We start from the raw sequence: 24,334 nt of genomic DNA on the forward strand, positions 1-24,334 counted from the left end.
ATATGTACGACGCATAGCTTACCGGTAGACTATCGGCAGTTTGACAACGTGGTCGCGAGAGAGTGTACTATTTATTCACCACCTACATATTATGAGTTCCCATTTGAAATACGTAAGGCTGTAAGTTATCGCTTATCGGCAACGTCGCCAGGAAATACCGGCTAGGTAGGTTGAATGGACCTCGAACCAGCCCTCAGATACAGGTAAAATTCCCTGACCCGGCCGTGAATTGAACCCGAGGCCTCCGTGTAAGAGGCAAGCACGCTACCCCTACACCATGGGGCCGGCTCCTGTGTTATTGCGCACAAAGTGAAATCCAAGACGATAACGCAGATTTCCATGGAATTATTCAGCCGAATTATTTACGATGTCTCAGTTGTCATCGCTAGACTCTTATCTTACTACTACGTCATAAGTGTCCGGGCATGGGATGAAAACTTTTATCCAAGCAGTCAAGATAATTATTATCCAATGCTATTAAAGTTTTATTTTATAAACTCGTCAGTAATGTAATGTAAAATCATCAATAACTGGGAAGAAATATTAACCTAATTACCGTATGTTTAAAAGAAATTGAAAAAAATGAATGTTTGTTACTGACGTCTCGGAATACAGTCAACTATACAGTAGATCTACACCGCGCTAGCTAGAGCTCCGGTTTGCGAGCTTTGCGCAAGCGCAGTAGTGTGTCGCAACCAACGAGCTAAACTGATAAATTGTTGCATGCTTCCTTGCTGCCTAACAGTATTGGCTGCTCTGGAATGGACAGATCACAGATGCATTTATTTGTTTCAGATTTACGTGATTACTGTAGACATGTGTGCGTGAGAATTTAAGTTTTTAATTTGTGTTTTGGGTGTTTGCAGAAATAATTTGTTTTAATAGTGAACAATTACAGAAAGTCATTTATATCGCAAAACATTAACGTGTGAAGCATTTATAAGCGATTAAGGGTAAATATAGAAACTATTCTGCGGGCTTCAAGCTAAGCGTAATTGCCTTCGCTGAACAGCACGGGAACAGAGCTGCAGAAAGAAAATTTTCTGTGAGTGAAAAGTTGGTGCGTGACTGGCGGAAAGTAAAAAACAAGCTAAAAAGTACAAACCCTTCTAGACGCGCGTTTAGAGGTCCTAAAACAGGGAAGTTTCCTATAATTGACGAAGAAGTGTTTAGGTACGTCAGTGAAATACGTAACAATGGCTGCAGTGTATCATATGAAATGTTACAAATTAAGGGACAGGAGGTAGCGCGCAAACACAACATACCGGTAACTCAATTTAAGGCGACTCGTGGGTGGATTAAGGGGTTCATGCGACGACACAATCTGTCAGTGCGAAGGAGAACAACACTAAGCCAAAAGTTGCCTGCTGATTACACGGACAAGATTGTAAATTTTCACCGATTTGTCATACGTTTGCGCAAGGAAACTTCGTACTTGCTTTCTCAAATCGGTAATGCCGATCAGACTCCAAATCTTTTTTGATATGCCTCGCAACAGCACTTTTGCGCTAAAAGGATTACGGAGTGTATTAATGAAAACCAGCGGCAGTGAGAAGTTGCGATGCACGGCAATGCTAGCCATTACAGCTGACGGGAGAAAGTTGCCGCCTTACATCATATGCCACCTAAGAATATACAGTTTCCCCGTGGAATTCATGTACGAGTGCAACCAAAGGGTTGGATGGACGTAGAACTCATGCTGGACTGGGTTAAAACTGTGTGGAATAGAAGACCTGGTGCACTACTAAAATAACCAGCTCTGCTTGTTTTAGATAGTTTCCGAGGTCACCTCGTGAACGAAGTGAAGCAAATTCTCACTACAAATAAGACACGACAGATAGTCATTCCTGGTGGCCTAACATCTGCTTTGCAGCCACTAGACGTATGTGTTAATAAACCCTTTAAAGACCACTTACGTCGATTTTACGAGTGGATGATGAGCGGCGATCAGCAATTGACGCCCGCCGGAAATATCAGGCGTCCACCCTTGGACTTGTTATGCTCGTGGGTGAAGAAGAGTTGGGATCTTATACCACCTGAACTAGTCTCCAAGAGCTTCAAAAGGACTGGGATTTCGAATGCACTAGACGGTTCCGAAGATGACGCAGTGTGGCAGGGAGACGAAGAATCTGATACTGGTATTAACAGAGGCGAGGACGGCGCATCAGATAGCGAAACCTGCGATAGCGACACTGAAGATTTGGAATAAATTGCGTACCTGTAAGTCCGCATTTCACAACAAAGCGATAATTTTTTGCAAGTGTAATATTTTAACTTTAATACCCAAATTAATGACAAATTAACTTAATACGTTCATTTTTATTTTCAGGTTGGAAAAACGTTCGCCGAATTGTTGCAAAAAAAATATGAATTTTGTTTTAGACTATTTTAATTATTTTGATGTATAAACGCGAGTATTACGTGCATCTTAAATTTGTATCAAATACAATTTAGTTATAAATACATTTTTTGAGTAATACAAATACTGGTATTAAATATTCATCGTATAATGGTCGCACCCTACAATTTTTTTCGAAAATTTTGGTATAAAAAGTGCGACGATTATGCCGTGAAATACGGTATCTACATCAGGTAACGTGTTGGGCCGTTCCAAAATACAATATATCAACGCTATCAGCAAAAGGGAGTCCATTTTCGAAAAAGTCATGACTGCGTGTGTATAATATGCGTTTCGGGATAAACTGAGTTCCTATAGAGAGAAAGTTACTTCATAATATAGAGACATTAATTATTCATATTAATATTCTGTTTATTTTGCTATATATATATATATATGTTCAAGGGTGTATTACGACGAGCTATGCTCAGATTTTAAGATATATTCTGTTTAATTTTATGGGTGGGGGAAAGTACCAGATGGACTCCTTTTCCAATATTATTTTCCAGGTATCAGTGATTCAGATCTCCTTGTTACAAGGCAATGACCCTGGAAAATGAGTCTGAACAGCCGGCAAATTTTAAGAATTATTTATTTGTATATTTATGGCTCCCAGTTTGGTTATCAGTTTATATTTATTTAACAGAAAGATTTCAATGTCACTAGCAACGTAGGGCAAGACTGATCTGAGTCACGATAGGGTATGCACACAGAAATGGTATAGTTGCTCTCAGATTTCATGATATGTACAGTTGTTGTGGAGATTTCTTGTTCGCTGTGGAGTGTATAATATGTCTTGTGGAAATTTTGCGTATGAGGGAGACGCAAAGTGATGAGTTGGACGAGAGAAAATATTAATCTGTTAAAATTAAGAAATAGGAGTGTGGAAAGAAAGTGCATATTAATTGTAGTACAGGGGGAGCCAACTATACCGTTGACATGATTAATTCAGAGAGTGAAGCCACAATGGGCGATAATAATTTAAATGTTGTGTTAGATTCGATGGTAACCGGGGACAATGCTTCATCATCTCTATCAGAGCAGAGTAGCGATAGTAGCGACCAGCAGCTAGACCAATTAGTTCATATTTTGAGTGAATTTACAAATAAACTTGAAAGTAAACTGAGAGAGCAGAATGATGAGTTAACACAGAAACTTGAAAGTAAACTTGAGGATAATAATCAGAAAATGGAAATTAATGTTGCTAAAATTGAAAAACAAGTTCAGGAAATTAGTGATAGGATGGATAATCAAGTAAAGAGGTAAAGTGAGAAAATTGATTCAGGTATTATTGAGATGAGGAAGGAATCAAACTCTCAATGTGTAGAAATTAATGGTAAATTGTCTGAGCATGATAGGCAAATTGAAGAAATTAGGGGTATATCTGAATCAAATAAAAGTGAATTTAACCGAGTAATTTGTAACGTTGCTAATAATCTTGAAGCTAAACTTGTTGAAAATAATTCTAAATGTCAGGATAAAATTTTAGATAACTTTAACAGTATTCACAATGTGATAAGTAAACAAGGTGTAATTGAACATCAGGTCAGAGAGAACGCTAGTCATATTGATGTATAGAAGGCAGATGTATTACAGAGGGTTGACGAAAAGATTCGATCAGTCAGGTCCTCAGGTCATGTTCAGAGTTCTAGCATACAAAGGCATATTATTAAGGAAATTGAGCTGCCTAAGTTTAATGGTAAGCAGTTCAACCCTCTGGAATTTCTCAAGGTAGTGGAGAAACGTTTTACTAGGAGCTTGGAAGAAGGTGTGTTAAAGTGGGACTTGGTAGGTGATATGTTAGCAAGTGCATTTACGGGTGAAGCTAGGAGTTGGTATGATGTTTATAGAGGTAAAATTAAGGGTTTAAGGGGATTCAGGGAGTTGTTTATGGATAAGTTTTGGGATGAGGAGATTCAGGGTAGGGAAAGAGATAGGATGATGGCTGGGAAGTATAAGGGTAATGAGGGTATTTCTCATAGGAGTATTTTCTTGTGCACGTGGCTATTAGTCAGAACTTAGAAGAGAGTTTGCCAGACCAGGATATTGTTAGGAGGATGGCTAGACATTTTAATGAAGATATTCAGTTGGCCATGTGCATCCAGCAGGTTAATAATAATAATGTTATTTGCTTTACGTCCCACTAACTACTTTTACGGTCTTCGGAGACAGCGAGTTGCCGGAATTTAGTCCCACAGGAGTTCTTTTACGTGCCAGTAAATCTACCGACACGAGGCTGTCGTATTTGAGCACCTTCAAATACCACCGGACTGAGCCAGGATCGAACCTGCCAAGTTGGGGTTAGAAGACCAACGCCTTAGCCGTCTGAGCCACTCAGCCCGGCCCAGCAGGTTAAGACCATTAAGGATGGAAGGGCTGTTGCAACGTTTCGATTCTTTGGGTAGGCAGGTAGGAAATAGGAGTGTAGGGGAAAATAATCACAGGAGGGGAGTAGCATTTGAAAGTAATCGTAGGAATGGGAATGACTATAGCAGAAGGGATCAGGGTAATGGGAATAGGCAGGAAGAAACCAGGATTAATTTCAGGAATCAAGAAAGTAGGAATTTTAATTCTAGTAATCAGTCTAGGGATTTGAATGATAGGGGGAGAAGGGATAAGAGAGGTAATAATAGTGGTAATCAGCAGAATCAGAATTTAAACTCCAACGGGATGTCCTAAATAGGTCCGTTAGGAGATCCCCACTTGATGTGCAAATCCATGTTATCAAGGAGGCTTTTGAGATTGATGTTGGTAAGGATTTGTTGTGTGACCAGGATAGTGCTAAGGAAGGTGGTTCGTCTGAATTATTGATCAACCCAGCTATGGAGGCTACCATATGGGGTGTTAAGGAGAAATTGCTTGTAGACTCGGGGAATCATAAGTCTTGTGTAAATTTTAAATTTTGTGAGGAAGCTCGTCGCAGAGGTGAGATTATTGAGGAGATTCCTGTGAGGAACACATTTATTATCACAGCAGCTGGTGCTAAGAGTAATCGTATTCGTAGTCAGGTTATTGTTCCTATTGAGGTTGGTGGTCAGACCATGTTGCAATGTTGTCTTGTTGTGCCTAATCTGGTATATTCCGTTATACTGGGGAATGACTGGCTATCTGAAACCAAGTGTGTGATTGACTATGATACTGCTGTTTTGAAATTTCTTGTTGGTGAAGAACGTAAACCGATTAAGCTTAATTATCAGGTGGATAGGAGTAGTTTTGTGCTTCATTGTAGTCATATTCAGGTTATTGAGGAAATTGTTGAGGATGAAGTCTATGTTAAAGTTAATAGTGCAAGTATCAGAATTAATGACAGTATGGTATCGGAAAGTCAGGAGTTGGTCAGTGAGGTGGAGAAAGCGGTGCGACAGACATGCCTGGAGGAGCACCAGAAGAGGGAACTTTTGAATGTTTTGATGGAGAACAATGAGGTGTTCTCTGGTGAATTAGGGTGTACTACTGTGTACGAACACTCATTTGATATTTTAGATAGGTCTAGTTTTAATAGTCCTAGATATCCAATTCCTCATGCTTATGCTCAGGCGGTACAGGAAGTGATACATAATATGCTTACAGGTAAGATTATTGAGCCTTCCTGTAGCAAGTACGTTAATCCTTTGGTTGTTATTGGCAAGAAGGATGGGTCTGTGAGACTGTGTTTAGATGCTAGGCTTATGAACGGTCGGATAGCTGAGGATCAGCAGAGGCCTGAGAATATTGAGAGTTTAGTTCAGAGATTTGAAGGTTGTCATTGGTTTACTGCGGTTGACTTGCGTAGTAGTTTCTGGCAGGTACCATTACGGGTGGAGGACCGGCCTTTTACTGCTTTTCTCTATAAGAACAGGTTGTTTCAATTCACCAGAATTCCTTTCGGAACCAAGAAGTCGTCATCAGGGCTTATTAGAGCCCTATCTATTGCACTAGGGTCGGACACAGAGGAATTCACTGCGTGTTACATTGACGACTTGGTCCTTGCATCTCGTACATTTTCAGAACACATGACACACTTACGGAGTGTTTTTACAAAATTAAGGTAAGCGGGCTTCACTTTGAAGCTATCTAAATCTAATTTCGCAACGCAACAAATTAGTTTTCTGGGGCACACCATCAATCGGAACGGGGTCACACCACAGGGGGAGAAACTGGACAGCATCTTCAATGCTAGCACCCCACGCAATGCGAAGCAGTTAAGGTCCTTTTTAGGTCTCTGCAATTATTTCAGGCGCTTTGTAATCAGATACTCTTGTTTAATTGAACCTTTCCGCGAGTTATTAGTAAAGAATGCGAAATGGAGATGGAACCATGACCTCAATGAGGCATTTGAGCGCCTGAAAAGTGGATTCCGCCAAGCTGTCACACTGAAATTTCCATGTACTGAGAAGCCTTATATTGTAATGACGGACGCGTCTAATTCAGGTATAGCTGGTGCTCTCTGTCAGCGTGATGAACAAGGTAATCTAGGCATTGTTTCTCTGGCAAGTCGAGGACTTAGCACAGCGGAACGGCGGTATACTACGAGCGAACAGGAACTTTTAGCGATTGTTTATTCTTTAGAGAAATTCCGCATTTACAGTTTAGGCCATTCTTTTTAGATCCATACAGATCATAATGCTCTTGTCTTTATGAATACGTGTAAGTTAACCTCCAACAGGATGTCACGCTGGATTCTGGCGATACAGGAGTATGACCCTAAAGATGTTCATGTTAAGGGTACTGATAATGTGTTAGCTGACTATTTGAGTCGGAATATTTCTGTGACAGCTGATGAGGTCAGCACTGATTTTAGTGAGAATATCTTGGTATGTGCTGATAAGTATGACGAATGTAGAGAGGAGAGAAGGAAACTCTCGAAGATGAAATTGGAACAGGGACAGGATGAGGAGTTATATGATATTTTATCTGAGTTAGAGGCTGCTGAGCCTGACACTATTGTGGAGAAAGGGAATATGAGGTATAAACTTCTGAGTGGTTTAGTAGCTTGCATATGTCATAAGGATGTATGGAGGGTTGTAGTGCCTCAAGCCTTGCGGAAAGACATGATTTGGTATTTCCATAAGGAATTAGGTCACTTTGGTGCGGAGAAGGTATTATGTGCAATTCAGTATCACTTTGTGTGGCGCAATATGGGTAGACAAGTCCGTCAGACTTTGGCTACTTGCGATGTGTGTCAGAAGTGTAAACACCCAAATAGGTATATGCACGGGCCGAGGCAGGCTGTGATAACCGAGGATATAGGTGAGTTACTGTGTGTGGACATCTATGGACCGTTGGTTAAGTCTAGGTATGGCTACCGATATATATTTGTAATACTTGACTCGTTCTCTAAATTTGTTAAATTATACCCACTTCGGAAGGCTTCTGCTAGAGGATGTGCCAATGCAGTGAGTAAGTATTGCTAGGAATTCGGTAACTCTAGGAGGATCCTATCCAATCACGGCTCACAGTTCACTTCGAACATCTGGAAGAAGACTCTACAGGACAGAGGTATTCAGGTAACATATTCGTCTATAAGGTTTCCTTGTGGAAACATGTCTGAGAGAGTCATGAGGGAACTTGGACGGATGTTTAGGACCTATGTAAGTCATAATCATAACTCTTGGTATGAACATTTAAGTAGGATGGAAAATTGGCTCAATGTCACAAGACATGAGAGTACTGGTCTTACACCCATTGAGGTGCACTTTGGGAGAAAGCCTGATTTTGAGTTGGCCAAGATATTGAGGTTGGAGAGCGTGGCGGAGGTTCCTCAGGACGTATTTATACAGCTTGCTAGGGAGAAGCTGGGTAAGTCTGGTCAGAAACGTGCTAGGATAGTTCAGAATAGGTGCTCTGATAGTTTAGAGGTAGGAGATGAAGTATTGTTGCGAGTGCCTCACCCATCTAACGCTGAGGATAAGACCATGTCTTAAGTTTTTCAATTGTTTAAGAGTCCTTTTATTGTTGCGAGAAGTATAGGGAGGTGTGCATATTCCTTAATTGATGCTAATAGGAAATGTATTGGAACTTATAATGTGTTCAATTTGAGGAGATACCATCGGGATCCCTAATGTTGTATATTGTATATTTGATGGGTATTTTGAGGAGCTGTCCTTGGGCCATCAGCCACCTGATTTGTGTTGTTGTGCCAACATTTGCATCTGTTGGAAAACAAAGGGGGAGTATTGTAACCTGACAAACCCCGGTCAGTTATTATTATTGTTGTTGTTGTTGCTGCTGTTGTTGTTGTTGTTGTTGTTGTTGTTGTTGTTGTTGTTTATTCATGTGTATATTTCAATTATGTGTGTATTTAGCCGTCGCGGCTTAGTAACTCTTTTTGGAACTCTCATTATTGTATATAATCTCAATATTTATTTGGGACTAGCGTGTTTAGTTCACTCAGTTTATCTCCTGGTTGTGTACCTACGTGACGATTCTCCGAGTGGATGTTTACCTGTTGACGGAGCTGAGGTAGAGAAATTCCCGGAACTGGGCTATTTTAAGATGCTGTTGTGTTGGCTTGGGCTAGTGTGGTGCAAGCACGCGTCGGTAGTCGGAAGTTGCAGCTTGCAGTGTGCAGAGGTGATACTTGTGGTAATCAGAGAAGTGTTTGGTATGAGTTGAGGGAAGAGGTCCCATGCCATGTTGGGAGTTTTTGGAGATCTTCAGTTGATGGATCCAGGAAGAGTGATGCTGGAGTGAGACAATATTCTGTGGTTAAGAATATCTACATCAGGTAACGTGTTGGGCCATTCCAAAATACAGTATATCAACGCTATCAGCAAAAGGGAGTCCATTTTCGAAAAAGTCATGACTGCGTGTGTATAATATGCGTTTCGGGATAAACTGAGTTCCTATAGAGAGAGAGTTACTTCATAATATAGAGACATTAATTATTCATATTAATATTCTGTTTATTTTGCTATATATATATATGTTCAAGGGTGTATTACGACGAGCTATGCTCAGATTTTAAGATATATTCTGTTTAATTTTATGGGTGGGGGAAAGTACCAGGTGGACTCCTTTTCCAATATTATTTTCCAGGTATCAGTGATTCAGATCTCCTTGTTACAAAGCAACGACCCTGGAAAATGAGTCTCAACAGCCGGCAAATTTTAAGAATTATTTATTTGTATATTTATGGCTCCCAAATTCCATTAGTCATTATCAGTTTATATTTATTAATAATAGAAAGATTTCAGTGATAAAATAATTAATGATTTAATCATTTTCAACAATATATCACTTCAAGGAAAAAATAAATAATTAGGTATTTTGTTTCTTCTAATTTTTGTTACAGTACTTTACAATTCTGTAGGGAACCTCTGCTTAACGAAAACTTATATACATTAGATAGTCATGATTTCCATCTGATATTTTCTTCATCAACTCAAATAATCTCCAACTGTTATACCTAATGAATAAGATCTGTGCGAAAATCTCTCATTTTCCTGCTCTGTTCCGCACTCGCTTACACAGCACTCCACCTCCTGGAGTACATTTAAGACGTGACGGCCGCCAGTTCAGCTTTCTTCAAACATGGCAGCATGATAGCCATTCTATGTATTATAATCTAGCTCATTGCCGGGGCTCACAAATATAGCCCATACAGCAATTCCAACAATGCTCAGAATGTTGTTGTTTGTTTGTTTTTAATTGAACAATTCCTATTAACATAAAGGAAATAAAAGTAGAGACAATTAGAATCACAATGACTTTTCTTGCAGGGCCGAAGCATAAACAGTTTATGAAATATCATTGTTTCTTTCCGGGAGTGCTGTCTGGTCCTGTTGACCAACCACTGCTAGGGAATGTGTGCCTACCTCACCCATATGTGTACATTTACCATTTGTGTTCAAAATGATGACCATTAGCCACAATGCATGCTTCCAGTCTTTCAAGCAAAGATCGCTACATGTAATAGCATTTCAGAAGAAATATCCATACAGGCTGCTCCATTAGAGTGTCTCATGTCATCCAGTGTGGTCAGTATGTTCTTGCAGATAACATCATATAGGTTGGGGATGGGCCGCTCAAGTTACAGGTCCTCTTTGCCCAGTCCAGCGATTGGGAAACATTTGTTCAAGACAAGCTGTACCACATTTTGCACTATGAGCTCAGCATCCATCATGCTGATACCACATTCCTCCTCATCTGCAACAGAATATTCTCTAACATTGGTGGAAGTTCCTGCATTAGTAAGGTGTCATACTTGTTGGCATTCAGTGATCTGTCTATGAATAATGGTTGTATGAAATGATGGGCCATTATTCCACACCCCAAGATTATAGCCCATGCATATTGATGTTCCATTTGGCAAAGCCAATGGAGATTGTTTACTGACTAATAATGCATGTTCCTAAGGGTGACTTGGCCATAATTTGTAAACATTGCTTCGTCCATAAACAAGAAACAGGATAACTCCAGTGCATCATGTCTTAATACCCATTCACAAGTATCAACATGGTTCTGAAAATTGGTTCCAAGTACCACTTGATGGAGAGAGACATGATATGGATGGAACCTATGAAAGTGCTAACTAATGCTGCTTCCTCTTGTGATAACCCAGGACCTAATATGGGAATCTACAGCAACAGTAACTAGACATTAATTTCACCCTCTTCTCTACTCACTTGTTTGTTTTGGGAACGTTTTTTGGTGTTACACCTCCAGTTTCATGAACTGTAGCTGATTAAACAGATTAGCAAATAGGCGTTGAGATGGCGGACATCTATCAGGATATCTCTTAGTGTATGTACTGTATAAAAGCACGGCATTCTTCCTGTATTCACCATATACTAGGATCATGTCTCCTTCTTCTGCATTTGCAAATACTGTCATCTCTAGCCTATCCCATACTACTTCCTTCTATGCAATACCTCTAAGTACTGATTAGGAAGTCACAGTGTAATCCATATTATAGGACACAAAATGTAAATATTAATGTACACATTTATACAGCCAAGGGAGGCACATGTTTCTTAGTAGTAGCTGGTCAACTAGAGCGGACAGCACTCCCAAATGGAAATTATGCTTCATGAACTATTGGCACTAAGATCCTGCAACAAAAGCCACTGTGATTGTAATTGCCTCTACTTTTATTTTCTTTGTGTTAATAGGAGCTGGGCTATTTTTTAAAACATAAACAGTGCTCGAAAACCACTTTGCAATCATTGTTGGAATCACTGTATGAGCTACATTTGTGAGCCCCTGTATATACAGTACTTTCATTCTGTGCAAACAGTGCATCAATTGCACATCTTGTTTCGGGAATATTGCGATTGTAGTTTTAGATTATTCGTTCTGTATATATATTTACTCCGTGTCTGTAAACAGGTAAACCTTTGCAACAAGTCTCATTGAAATTAATGGTGTTATAGGTAGTGCTGATGTTGGCAAATGCTACTCCAATCATCTCCCTCTGCGCATACCTGTGTCAGGTTATGGAACTGTGTTCTGGGTCTGAAAACTGGCTTGTTTAGGAGTTTAGAAACTCAGGTTCTGCTTTGGACAGCTAGTCAGAATTTCTAAACAAGGTAGCAGCACATCAAAGCACTGAAACATAAAACTGAGTCTGTATTTGTCAACCAGTGACTAAATGCAGGACACAAATATGCAACATCAACCTAAGTATGGAAATTCTCCATATTAGCTCTAAAGGACACACCCTTAACTCTCTAGAACAACAGCAACAAGAAAAAAACTCTCTCTCACACACACACACACACACACACGCCTACCTACTTCGAAATTTGCTCTCGCTATAGTACCCCATATTCAACATCTGAAAGTTTCCCAAGCATGGTAATAAAATCCATCAGTTCTGTACAATTTACCTTTTTCACCACTATGTCTGTAGTCATTCAAGGATTTAATTTTTCTTTCGGAAGATAGTAGGTTCGAACCCCACTATCGGCAGTCCTGAAAATGGTTTTCCGTGCTTTCCCATGGCTGCTTCCCACTCCTAGCCATTCCTTGTCCCATCGTCGCCATAAGACTTATCTGTGTCGTTGCGACGTAAAGAAACTAGCAAAAAAAAATTCTTTCTCCTTGTCACTACCTAGTAATGTTCTGACTTCCTCTTCCTGAACCATGTGTTCATTGATAATCAATGGTTTCACTTGCAAAAATTAACAAGCAAAGCGTCATCTTGATCCTTACTATCATTTTTATAAGGTCCAGAATTATCTTTGGATAGCAAAGTCACATTGTCACTGGCTCCTCACACTAAGGCATTTGTGGTTTGAATTCTGGCTTTTGAAAAGAAAATCACTTCCTTTCTATATTAAACTGGAGATTTCTTGGCTATGCTATCAACAGTCGGTCAGTCAGTCAATCAGTCATTTATTAACCCCCTCCCCCTTCTCTCTCTCTCTCTCTCTCTCTCTCTCTCTCTCTCTCTCTCTCTCTCTCTTTTGACTGATATGGCCTTGTAATAATACTCAACATGGCTTAGCTGTGTTGATACTGCTACACGGCTGAAAGCAACGGGAAACTACAGCCGTAACTAACTCCCAAGGACTTGCAGCTCTTTTTGTATGAATGATGTACTGATGATGGCTTCCTTCCGTGTAAAATATTCCGGAGGTAAACTAGTCCCCCATTCGGATCTCCGGGTGGGGACTACACGAGAGGGGGCGATCATCAGGAAGATGGATACTGACATTCTACGAGTCGGAGCGTGGAATGTTAGAAGTTTGAGTTGTTGTGGTAGGTTAGAGAATCTGAAAAGGGAGATGTAGTTGGTATAAGTTAAGTACGTTGGCAGGAAGAACAAGATTTTTGGTCAGGCGACTACCAAATTATCAACACAAAATCAAACAGGGGAAATGCAGGAGTAGGTTTAATAATGAATAAGAAAATAGGGCAGCGGGTAAGCTACAACGACCAGCATAGTGAAAGAATTATTGTCGTCAAGATAGACACCAAACCAATGCCCATCACAGTAGTGCAGGTCTATATGCCTACTAGTTCAGCGGATGATGAAGAAATCGAAAGAATATATGAGGAGATAGAAGATTTATTACAATATGTAAAAGGTGATAAGAATCTAATTGTGATGGGAGACTGGAATGCAGTGATAGGCCAAGAAAGAGAAGGTAGTACAGTAGGAGAATTTGGATTGGGACAAAGGAACGAAAGAGGAAGTCGGCTGATTGAATTCTGCACTGATCATAATTTAGTCCTTGCCAATACTTGGTTCAAACACCACAAACGACGGCTGTATACGTGGACGAGACCTGGAGACACTGGAAGGTATCAAATAGACTTCATTATGATTAGGCAGAGATTCAGAAACCAGGTGTTGGATTGCAAAACTTTCCCAGGAGCAGACGTCGACTCTGACCACAACTTGTTGGTCATGAAATGCCATCTGAAGTTGAAGAAATTGAAGAAAGGAAAGAATCCAAAAAGATGGGATCTAGACAAATTGAAAGAAAAGAGTGTGAGGGATTGTTTCAAGGAACATGTTGCACAAGGTCTAAATGAAAAGGCTGAAGGAAACACTATAGAGGAAGAGTGAAGAGTCATGAAAAATGAAGTCAATAGGGCTGCTGAAGAAATGTTAGGAAGGAAGAAAAGATCAACTAAGAATCAGTGGATAACTCAGGAGATACTAGACCTGATTGATGAACGACGAAAACACAAGAATGCTAGAAATGAAGAGGGCAGAAAGAATACAGGCGATTAAAGAATCAAGTGGATAGAAAGTGCAAGGTAGCTAAGGAAGAATGGCTGAAGGAGAAGTGCAAGGATGTCGAAGGCTGTATGGTCCTGGGAAAGGTAGATGCTGCATACAGGAAAATCAAGGAAACTTTTGGAGAAAGGAAATCTAGGTGTATGAATATTAAGAGCTAAGATGGAAAGCCACTTCTAGGGAAAGAAGACAAAGCAGAAAAATGGCAGGAGCATATCCAACAGTTGTATCAAGGTAAAGATGTAGATAATTTGGTTCTGGAATATGAAGAGGCTGTTGATGCTGACCCAATTTTGAGGTCAGAGTTTGACAGAGCTGTGAGTGACCTCAATAGGAACAAGGCACCTGGAATTGATGACATTCCCTCTGAATTACTGACTGACTTAGGAGAAACCACCATGGCAAGGTTATTTCATTTAGTGTGCAAGATGTATGAGACAGGAGAAGTCCCATCTGATTTTCGGAAGAATGTTGTTATACCTATTCCCAAGAAAGCCGGTGCTGACAGTTGTGAAAACTACTGCACCATTAGTTTAGTATCTCATGCCTGCAAAATTTTAACACATATTATTTACAGAATAATGGAAAAACAAGTTGAAACTGAGTTGGGAGAAGATCAATTTGGCTTCAGAAGAAATGTAGGCACACGTGAAGCAATCCTGACTTTACGTCTGATCTTAGAGGATCGAATCAAGAAGGACAAGTCCACGTACATGGTATTCCTAGATCTAGAAAAGGCATTCGATAATGTTGATTGGACCAAGCTATTTATGATTCTGAAGATGATAGGGATCAGATACCGAGAATGAAGAATTATCTACAATCTGTATAAAAATCGGTCTGCAGTGATAAGAATCGAGGGCTTTGAAAAAGAAGCAGCAATCCAGAAAGGAGTGAGGCAAGGCTGCAGTTTGTCCCCTCTCCTTTTCAATGTTTACATAGAACAGGCAGTAAAGGAAATCAAAGAGAAATTTGGGACGGGAATCACAGTCCAAGGAGAGGAAATCAAAACCTTGAGATTTGCTGATGATATTGTTATTTTATCTGAGACTGCAGAAGATCTTGAGAAGTTGCTGAATGGTATGGATGAAGTCTTGGGTAAGGAGTACAAGATGAAAATAAATAAGTCCAAAACAAAAGTAATGGAGTGCAGTTGAACGAAGGCAGGTGATGTAGGAAATATTAGATTAGGAAATGAAGTCTTAAAGGAAGTATATGAATATTGTTACTTGGGTAGTAAAATAACTAATGATGGCAGAAGTAAGGAGGACATAAAATGCAGACTAGCACAAGCAAGGAAGAGCTTTCTTAAGAAAAGAAATTAGCTCACTTCAAACATTGGTATCGGAATTAGAAATATGTTTTTGAAGACTTTCGTGTAGAGCGTGGCATTGTATGGAAGTGAAACATGGACGATAACTAGCTCAGATAGAAAGAGAATAGAAGCTTTTGAAATGTGGTGTTACAGAAGAATGCTGAAGGTGAGATGGATAGATCGAATCACGAATGAAGAGATACTGAATCGAATTGGTGAGAGGAGATCGATTTGGCTAAATTTGACGAGAAGAAGAGATAGAATGATAGGACACATCTTAAGACACCCAGGACTTGTTCAGTTGGTTTTTGAAGGAAGTGTAGGTGGTAAGAATGGTAGGGGTAGACCAAGGTATGAATATGACAAGCAGATTAGAGCAGATGTAGGATGCAATAGTTACATAGAAATGAAAAGGTTAGCACAGGATAGGGTGGCATGGAGTGCTGCATCAAACCAGTCTATGGACTGATGACTCAAACAACATAAAAAAATCTTGACATTAAAATACTTTACTTCTTCCATGTATTCCTGTGTATTTTACCTCAAGACTGTACAATTTTCATTTCTAAATTCCACCTGCTAAAGAAGTATTAAAATTTACATATAATAACAATGATACTTACAATAAGATACAAAAGTTGAAAACTACAAAAGCGGCTGGAATTGATCAGATTTCTGGGGATATACTAAAGACAATGGGTTGGGATATAGTACCATATCTGAAGTACTTATTTGATTATTGTTTGGTTGAAGGAGCTATACCAGATGAATGGAGAGTTGCTATAGTAGCCCCTGTGTATAAAGGAAGGGGTAATAGACATAAAGCTGAAAATGACAGGCCAGTAAGTTTGACATGCCTTGCATGTAAGCTTTGGGAAGGCATTCTTTCTGATTACATTAGACATGTTTGCAAAATTAATAAATGGTTCGATAGAAGGCAATTCGGTTTTAGGAAAGGTTATTCCACTGAAGCTCAACTTGTAGGATTCCAGCAAGATATAGCAGATATTTTGGATTCTGGAGGTCAAATGGACTGTATCGCGATTGACCTGTCTGAAGCATTTGATAGGGTGTATCATGGGAGACTACTGGCAAAAATGAGTGCAATTGGACTAGACAAAAGAGTGACTGAATGGGTTGCTATATTTCTAGAAAATAGGTCTCAGAGAATTAGAGTAGGCAAAGCCTTATCTGACCTTTTAATAATTAAGAGGGGAATTCCTCAAGGCAGTATTATTGGACCTTTTTTGTTATATATTTAAATGATTTGAGTAAAGAAGTGGAATCAGAGGTAAGGCTTTGTGCGGATGATGTTATTCTCTATAGAGTAATAAATAAGTTACAAGATTGTGAGCGGCTGCAGGGTGACCTCGATAATGTTGTGAGATGGACAGTAGGCAATGGTATGATGATAAACGGAGTTAAAAGTCAGGTTGTGAGTTTCACAAATAGGAAAAGTCCTGCGTTGATGGGGTGAAAGTTCCTTTTGGAGATCAATGTATCTGGGTGTTAATATAAGGAAAGATCTTCATTGGAGTAATCACATAAATGGGATTGTATATAAAGGATACAGATCTCTGTATATGGTTATGAGGGTGTTTAGGGGTTGTAGCAAGGATGTAAAGGAGAGGGCTTATAAGTGTCTGGTAAGACTCTAACTAGAATATGGTTCCGGTGTATGGGACCCTCATCAGGATTACTTGATTCAAGAACTGGAAAAAATCCAGAAAGAATGGCATCTCGATTTGTTCTGGGTGATTTCTGACAAAAGCATAGCGTTACAAAGATGTTGCAAAGTTTGGGCTGGGAAGAACTGGGAGAAAGGAGACGAGCTGCTCGACTGAGTGGTATGTTCCAAGCTGTCAGCGGAGAAATGGCGTGGAATGACATTAGTAGGCGAATAAGTTTGAGTGGCATCTTTAAAAGTAGGACAGATCACAATGTGAAGATAAAGTTGAATACAAGAGGAGAAATTTGGGCAAATATTAATTTATAGGAAGGGGAGTTAGGGATTGGAATAACATACCAAGGGAGGTGTTCAATAAATTTCCAATGTCATTGAAATCATTTAAGAAAAGGGTAGGGAAACAACAGATAGGGAATCTGCCACCTGGGCAACTGCTCTAAATGCAGATCAGTATTGATTGATTTGAAAACAGTCTGGATCCATTTGTTCACTTAGTATATGGACGCCTCTGTCCTTCTCCTTCATGAATTCGGTGAGTTCTTTAATTACATTTGTCAGTGTCTAGTTAGAGGCTGTATTTGGAATTATGCTGTGATTGTACTGTACTTTAGTATATTTATCTCATCCTTGTGTGGAATTATTTTGTTTCCAAAACCTAAATGGAAGTTTTGTTTTGTATTTACAGAAGATGAAGAACTGAGATCCAAAGTGCAATTATTAGTATTCTGGTTGCACAAGGAGGATGCTGGTATTTTAGAGTTACCTTTAGATTCTGATATCCCCCATGAGTTCCTCTGCCCAATCACACATGAAGTGATGTTGGACCCTGTCATTTGTGCAGGTATTTAACCAATTATGTACCATATGCTATAGTTGTATTGCTTTAATTGCCTTAATTGTAAATGTTTGCACTATAATAATATAGCCTAAGACAAAGAAAGTCTTATTTAGAAGATTGTACAGTAGAGCCCCAGTAGTTTGAGATTCCATGTAATCTGAAGCAGTCTTTAAAAATGTAAACTTTTCAAAATACAGTAAAACTCCATTTATACTTATCTTGTGAACACATGTTTTGTTTATTTTGTATATGTACAATATAAAGAACCCTGTCCCCACACCACTACTACAGATTGACGGGTACCTTTTTATTGATTTTTGATTAATCCACATGGTGTTTCTTTGTTCATCCCTTCACTAATAGAGGCCACATGTCCATTAGATTTATGACTTCCTGTCAGAAAAATAACCCCCCACCCTGCAACAGCTGCCACTAAAAATAAAAATTTTAAAAAATCACCGAGCTCGATAGCTGCAGTCGCTTAAGTGCGGCCCGTATCCAGTATTCGGGAGATAGTGGGTTCGAACCCAACTGTCGGCAGCCCTGAAGATTGTTTTCTGTGATTTCCCACAATACCTGTCCCATCGTCGCCATAAGACCTATCTGTGTCGATGTGACGTAAAGCAACTAGCAAAAAATAATAATTCAGTGGAAGACTGACAGTTATAACAAACAGTAGTGTGCACACCTCTATGTTACTCCTAATCTTGATGGATATTTCAATTGTTGAAATGATGAGTGAACCTGCGGAAGACAGTGGGGACAAAGAAGTGTGTGAGGAGACAGTACCAGTGATGACCCTTAACAAGGGTTTGGCAGTGCTAGACTAACTGACACTTTGCTTCTTAGAGTTGCTGCTCAAAAATGAGGTTATGTTGTAAAACAAAGACTGTGGATAATTTCTTTAAAATTGTAATTTGTGTTTCTTTTAAACTTGGTAACATTAGTCCATAATTAACAGCTGTTTAGCCCATCAAATGCTTTGGTGAAGTGTATGAATACTGCATGGATTTTAACACAGGGAAATCATATCAGTTCTTCTATGTCGTCAATAAGGTTTTTGATAGCCTGGATTGTACTTCTTCCTTTCCTAAAGCCAAATTGTTCCTCTGGAAATTTCTTGTCAATTTCTTCTGTGAGGCTTTTTGTCATCAACTTCGTTAGTAATTTAAGGAGGCTATTCTCTAAGGCAATTCCTTGATGGGAGTTAGGATCGCATGGGTCACCTTTCCCTTTGTAGAGCATCCTTATTGTCGATTTCTTCCATGGTACCAGAATGTTTCCTTCTTGAAGGCATTCATCACATCCGTGAGAGCTGGAAGCAGTACGTTAATAGATCCTTTTAGATGTTCAAGGTGCTCCAAGGTGATTCAAGAACAGAAAAAGAAATGCTGGCAAAAATTCACTGAATCTCTGACAGAAGATACAACCGGAAATAAAAAGATCTTATTCCAGTGGGTTAAAAAAGAAAAACCCAGGTGAAGGTGCTAACGTCATTAAAAATGAACAGGAGGAAGTGATGACACAGAAGCAGGATATATTGCAGAGACGGGGAAAGTACTTTGAACAGCTTTACAACGTGCAAAATACCTCGGCACAAGGAGAAATTGAAGAACCAGATTTAGTGCAGATGGAAGATAAGGAAAACAAGGTGTCCATGGCAGAGATTGAGTGGGCCACTAAAAGAATGAAACAAGACAAGGCAGCTGGAATTGACGAGGTCACCATAGAAATGATAATAGCAGCAGGAGTAGTTAGTCTACAGTGGTTGTATAGACTCTTCAGAGTGATATGGAGAGAAAAGACTGTTCCAAAAGAGTGGATGAAAGGAGTCATTATACCAATTTTCAAGAAAGGAGACAGGAAGCAATGTGAAAATTACAGAGGAGTGACACTGATACCTCATGCAGCTAAGATCCTTGAAATAATCTTCGATAGACGAATAAGAGACAGAGTAGAGGGAAAATTGGCAGAACACCAGTATGGATTCAGAAGAGGCAGGTCCACATTTGACCCAATATGTACATTGCGTCAAATGACGGAAAGGTATTAGGAATATGGGAAGGGCATGGTTTCTAGATACTGAAAAGGCATATGACAGTGTCCCAAGGAATTTGGTATGGAAAACATTGACAAAGATATAGATTGGGAATGAAACTATGCAGATGGTAATAGCATAGTATCAAAATTGCAAAAGCTGTGTTAGAACCAAAGTGGGTCAAACTGAATGGTTCAGAGTTGAGACAGGTTAAGACAGGGAAGTGTATTGTCTCCCTTACTCTTCAATATCATCATGGATAGAATTCTACATAATATCAAGGAGAAGATGATGGACAAGCAAATAAAGTCTATGCTCTTTGCTGATGACATTGTAGTTTGGGGAGATAATGAAGAGGAAGTACAGATGCAAGTTGATTAATGGAATGAGGAGATAAGAAATTTTGGAATGAAGATTAGTACTGTGAAAAGTAAGACTTTGATCATGACAAGAGGTAACAGAAAATCCAGGGGAGTGATAAAAATAGGAAATGAACCTCTTGAAGTAGTGAAAAATTTTAAATATTTGGGCAGCATGATATCACAAGATGGAAATTTGGATGGAGGAATTGATTTAAGAATACAGCAGTCTGCAAGTTTCTACCAGTGTGTGAGAGACATTGTATGGAACAAAGATGTGCCAATGAAGTGCAAGAAGGTTTTATACTCGTTCTGTTATAAACCTATACTGACCTATGCTTCAGCAGCCTGGACATTAACTAAGCAGAACCAAAGGAAGATGTAAGCAGCTGAAGTGAGGTTCTTGAGGAGCATACAGGGAAAAACAAGATGAGATAGACTACAAAATGAGGATATAAGGAGAAGCGTGGGAGTGTGTAAACTTCAAGAAGAGATTGATATAGCAAAGCTAAAGTGGTTTGGACACATAATGAGAATGCAAGGAGATAGAATACCAAAGAGAACATTCATGGATACAGAGACTGGAAAGAGGCCTAGGGAAGTCCTAAAATGAGATGGAGGAGCTCTGTTGTGGACTGTATTGCAAATAGAGGAGTCAATAGCAATAAAGTACTGTAAGAGGAATGGTGGAAAGTTCGGGTAAGATGGAGGGCTTTGGTACACTACCCAACCCACAGAGAATCTGGAAAATGGAATGGAAGAAGAAGATGAAGAAGAAATAACACAGGTTTGTACTGTATTGTTTAAACTTTTTAATACTCATTAAACATTTATTCACTCATTACCCTTTGATTTTGTCTTATTTTTATGTAATCCAAGATTTTTGTAACTCAGGGTAGTGTCGGCCCCTGTTAAATAGAATTACTGGGGGTCTACTGCATAGTAAAGTAGTTTCCTGAAAAGGCTCAGATTCACACTCATGGATGTACCACATCTATCCCTTATGGTTATGGACGGACGGACGGACGGACGGACGGACGGACGGACGGACGGACGGACGGGCGGACGGCACACTTTTTAGCGGTAGCTTTGTGTACGGGGGTGAGGAGTAAGGAGGGAGCTGTTCCGGTAGTACTGCCAACTGGATGGAAATTAAATCTGAATTGAATCGATAGTCTGATCAATCGATATGAATTTTCTAAACCTTTATTATCTTAAGCCAACAACTGTGTCACACACTTATTATATAACATTATATAACATTTCTTGATGTGAATCTTGTTCCTAGCATGAATTCTATAGTTTGGCTTTGCTGTGTAAACAACAACACTACTCGTACATAAAGTGTACACCAAATGTCGCACTGCGATGAATAATCGATTCATAGTTTGTGTTCAAAGGTTGCCAGTACGAATCTCGAAGATTGCCGAGGTCTACTGGTTCAGCACTAGGGTGTAAATCTATCACTAAAAAGTGTGCCGATAATAAATGTTGCTGTGTAAAAAGTTAAAATCTCACTAATTAAGGAGTAATCTTGCACTGCTTTATATACTTGATTCAACTGGTAACAAAGCTTTTTTACGACATTACCAAGAATAAGTGAATTATTTTAAAGTTGTTGTGTTATTGTTATTAGATGGATTCACCTATGAACGAGCAGCAATAAATGAGTGGTTCCTGAGTGGACGTTTTACTAGTCCTATGACCAATGCTCACCTCAGTGATACAAAGTGCATTCCCAACACAGCACTTAAGATGGCCATCTGTCAGTTCCTGTTTGGAGAAACAGTTTCTTGAATAAGATAGCTGAATAAGCATCACTCACATGCACATCAAATCTACACATCGAAATCTGTAAGTGTGGCTTTGAAGGTGGTATAACTCTTCATGTTTTTCAAGAATATATAGTTATTTTGGAATACTATTTTTAGGAATGTTCCTTGTTGATAAAATAGTAGTCATTTCAGCTGAACTACTCATATGTTACTAATATGACTGTTAATAATTTCTAAATGAATATCTGACATTTATTGGTAGTTATATTTTATTTCTTCTTTTTCAAATCACACCAACTGTATAATTCGGGTCATTGTATTTGCAAAACTGCCCATAGGACTTGGTATACCCACTAACAGAAATTTTATTTAACAGCTATAATCCGAGTTTACACAGTGACAGTATGCGGGACAAGACAATACTGTACTCTCCTCTGTTCCGTGAACAGCTCAGTTCTGCAGGACAAGACAAGACAATGATCATGCATTGTCAAAACAGATCCAAGGAAAATTAAGAAAATGATGACATATCTTGTCCAAAGAAGTTTTTATATAGTAGGAGATGAATTAACCAAAGATAAAAAAAGACTGTGGATTCAGAAATGGATGACACGCAGGTCTTCATTAAGATCATCTGTTTTGTTAGGAAAGGAATTAGAAGAAGATCCTCAATAATACAAAATGTGTATGAGGATATCAACAGAAAAGTTTGAAAACATTTGAACCACAGTTTTTTTGGCTTACAGGCTACACACTGTCTGCACCAGTGCCTGACGTTATAAGAATCCTCCATTCTTTTTTACTTCTGTCCTGTCACTGTGAGGCTTTTTATCCTCTTCTTCACTTCTTTTCAATCGTTAATAGCCATGTCTTCTATACAATTTTTCCAATTGTGTTGTGACATTTTCCTATATTTTGTATAGCCATTTCTCAGAAGTATTCAAGCTCTCTACAAACATTAAAGAACTTTGAATTTAACTTGGAATTCTATTTGCTGGCATTTTGACAAACACTTGTATTTCTGTCCCTCATTTATTTTCTTACTGTTTTGTCCCAAGCTTATACACAAGAAGATGGGACAGGAAGAGCGATGGTGGAGGAAGACATTATTTCACATAGATAAGAAGCGAGGCTAACTCGCAAGACAGTATTTTAGTCATTATCCTATCCTTGGATCATACATGCACTCAAGGAAAATATTATCCTGTCCTGTTGTATTGTCCATTCTGTTGTCTCTGTGTGAACTCTGTAATAGTAAATCATAATCAAATATTGGGATTGAGAATAAACTGTAATATTGATGGTGCCTTGCACTGTAATGCAGCAGCAGGCTTTGTCTACTTTCTTTCTGATTAAATGTCTATTGTCCTTAGTTGATTAGTTTAAATTATTTACTCTGCCTTAATTAGACATTATATTTCATTTCAAGATATAATGCATAATGTATGCCATATTGTCTCTTCTATATTTTTCCTTCTATTTAAGTTCCTTTTATATATATATAACAGTAGACACTTCATGAACTGATAATTGTGACCAGCATGGAATTTGTTATTTATGTACATAAAACTTTTATATTACTTTGTTGAGTTTTGTTCAGTTTGTAATATATAGTGTAAGGAAGTATTTCATTATTTTATTTAGTAAATACTCTGTTGTCTAACCTATCATTCTGTCCACTGTGCTGCATATTATGAAAAGCAGCTGACCTTCATATAATTCTGTTTTAAGTTACATTATACACATCCTCATTGAATTCATTCTGAAGTGTATTATACACATTGTCGTGGAATAGCAAGTAGAATCTTTCACTTCATTTGTTGCTAACTTATATGCCTTAATGTTTAAGACCAAGCTAATCATATCATGGTTGTTATTACGAAGCTTCTAGACTTCAAGTTTTGTTAACTATATTTGTTACCAAGGTTGTGAAATATTACTTACTAACGAAAATGAAGTGAACAACTTGTAGCCTAAACATCTGCCCATGTGGTTACTTGCTGATCAATACAAAATCATTTCATTTGAGGTAACTAGTATTGATTTCAGAGCTGTTCTCCCCATCACAAGTTACAATGTGAAAGTCCAACATATGATGAAGAATGTGGGATAGTACTGTACCTTACTGGGTCATTAAAAAATAGAAAAAGTGGGTCACAGAGTGAGAAGGCACAGCTTACCATATTATTTCTGTCCTCTTCTTACCTGGCCAGTCAGCGGCGAGCCCACAGTCGTTCGATGACTTGATCAAAT

The 24,334-nt window shown here is 38.9% G+C and overlaps 1 protein-coding gene across 2 annotated transcripts in view; it reads left to right on the forward strand.

The window, feature by feature from the left end:
* Positions 1-22,264, forward strand: part of LOC136874885 (WD repeat, SAM and U-box domain-containing protein 1) — a 189,306-nt gene extending 167,042 nt beyond the window's left edge. For both annotated transcript variants that reach the window (XM_067148587.2, XM_067148590.2), the window contains 2 exons: positions 17,757-17,912; positions 21,943-22,264. In XM_067148587.2, coding sequence (XP_067004688.2) covers positions 17,757-17,912; positions 21,943-22,103 — 317 coding nt within the window. In that variant the 3' untranslated portion in view covers positions 22,104-22,264. The remainder of the gene's footprint in view (positions 1-17,756; positions 17,913-21,942) is intronic.
* Positions 22,265-24,334: the final 2,070 nt, after the last annotated feature.

This window comes from Anabrus simplex, chromosome 5, assembly GCF_040414725.1.
Source record: "Anabrus simplex isolate iqAnaSimp1 chromosome 5, ASM4041472v1, whole genome shotgun sequence".
Classification (NCBI taxonomy): Eukaryota; Metazoa; Arthropoda; class Insecta; order Orthoptera; family Tettigoniidae; genus Anabrus; species Anabrus simplex.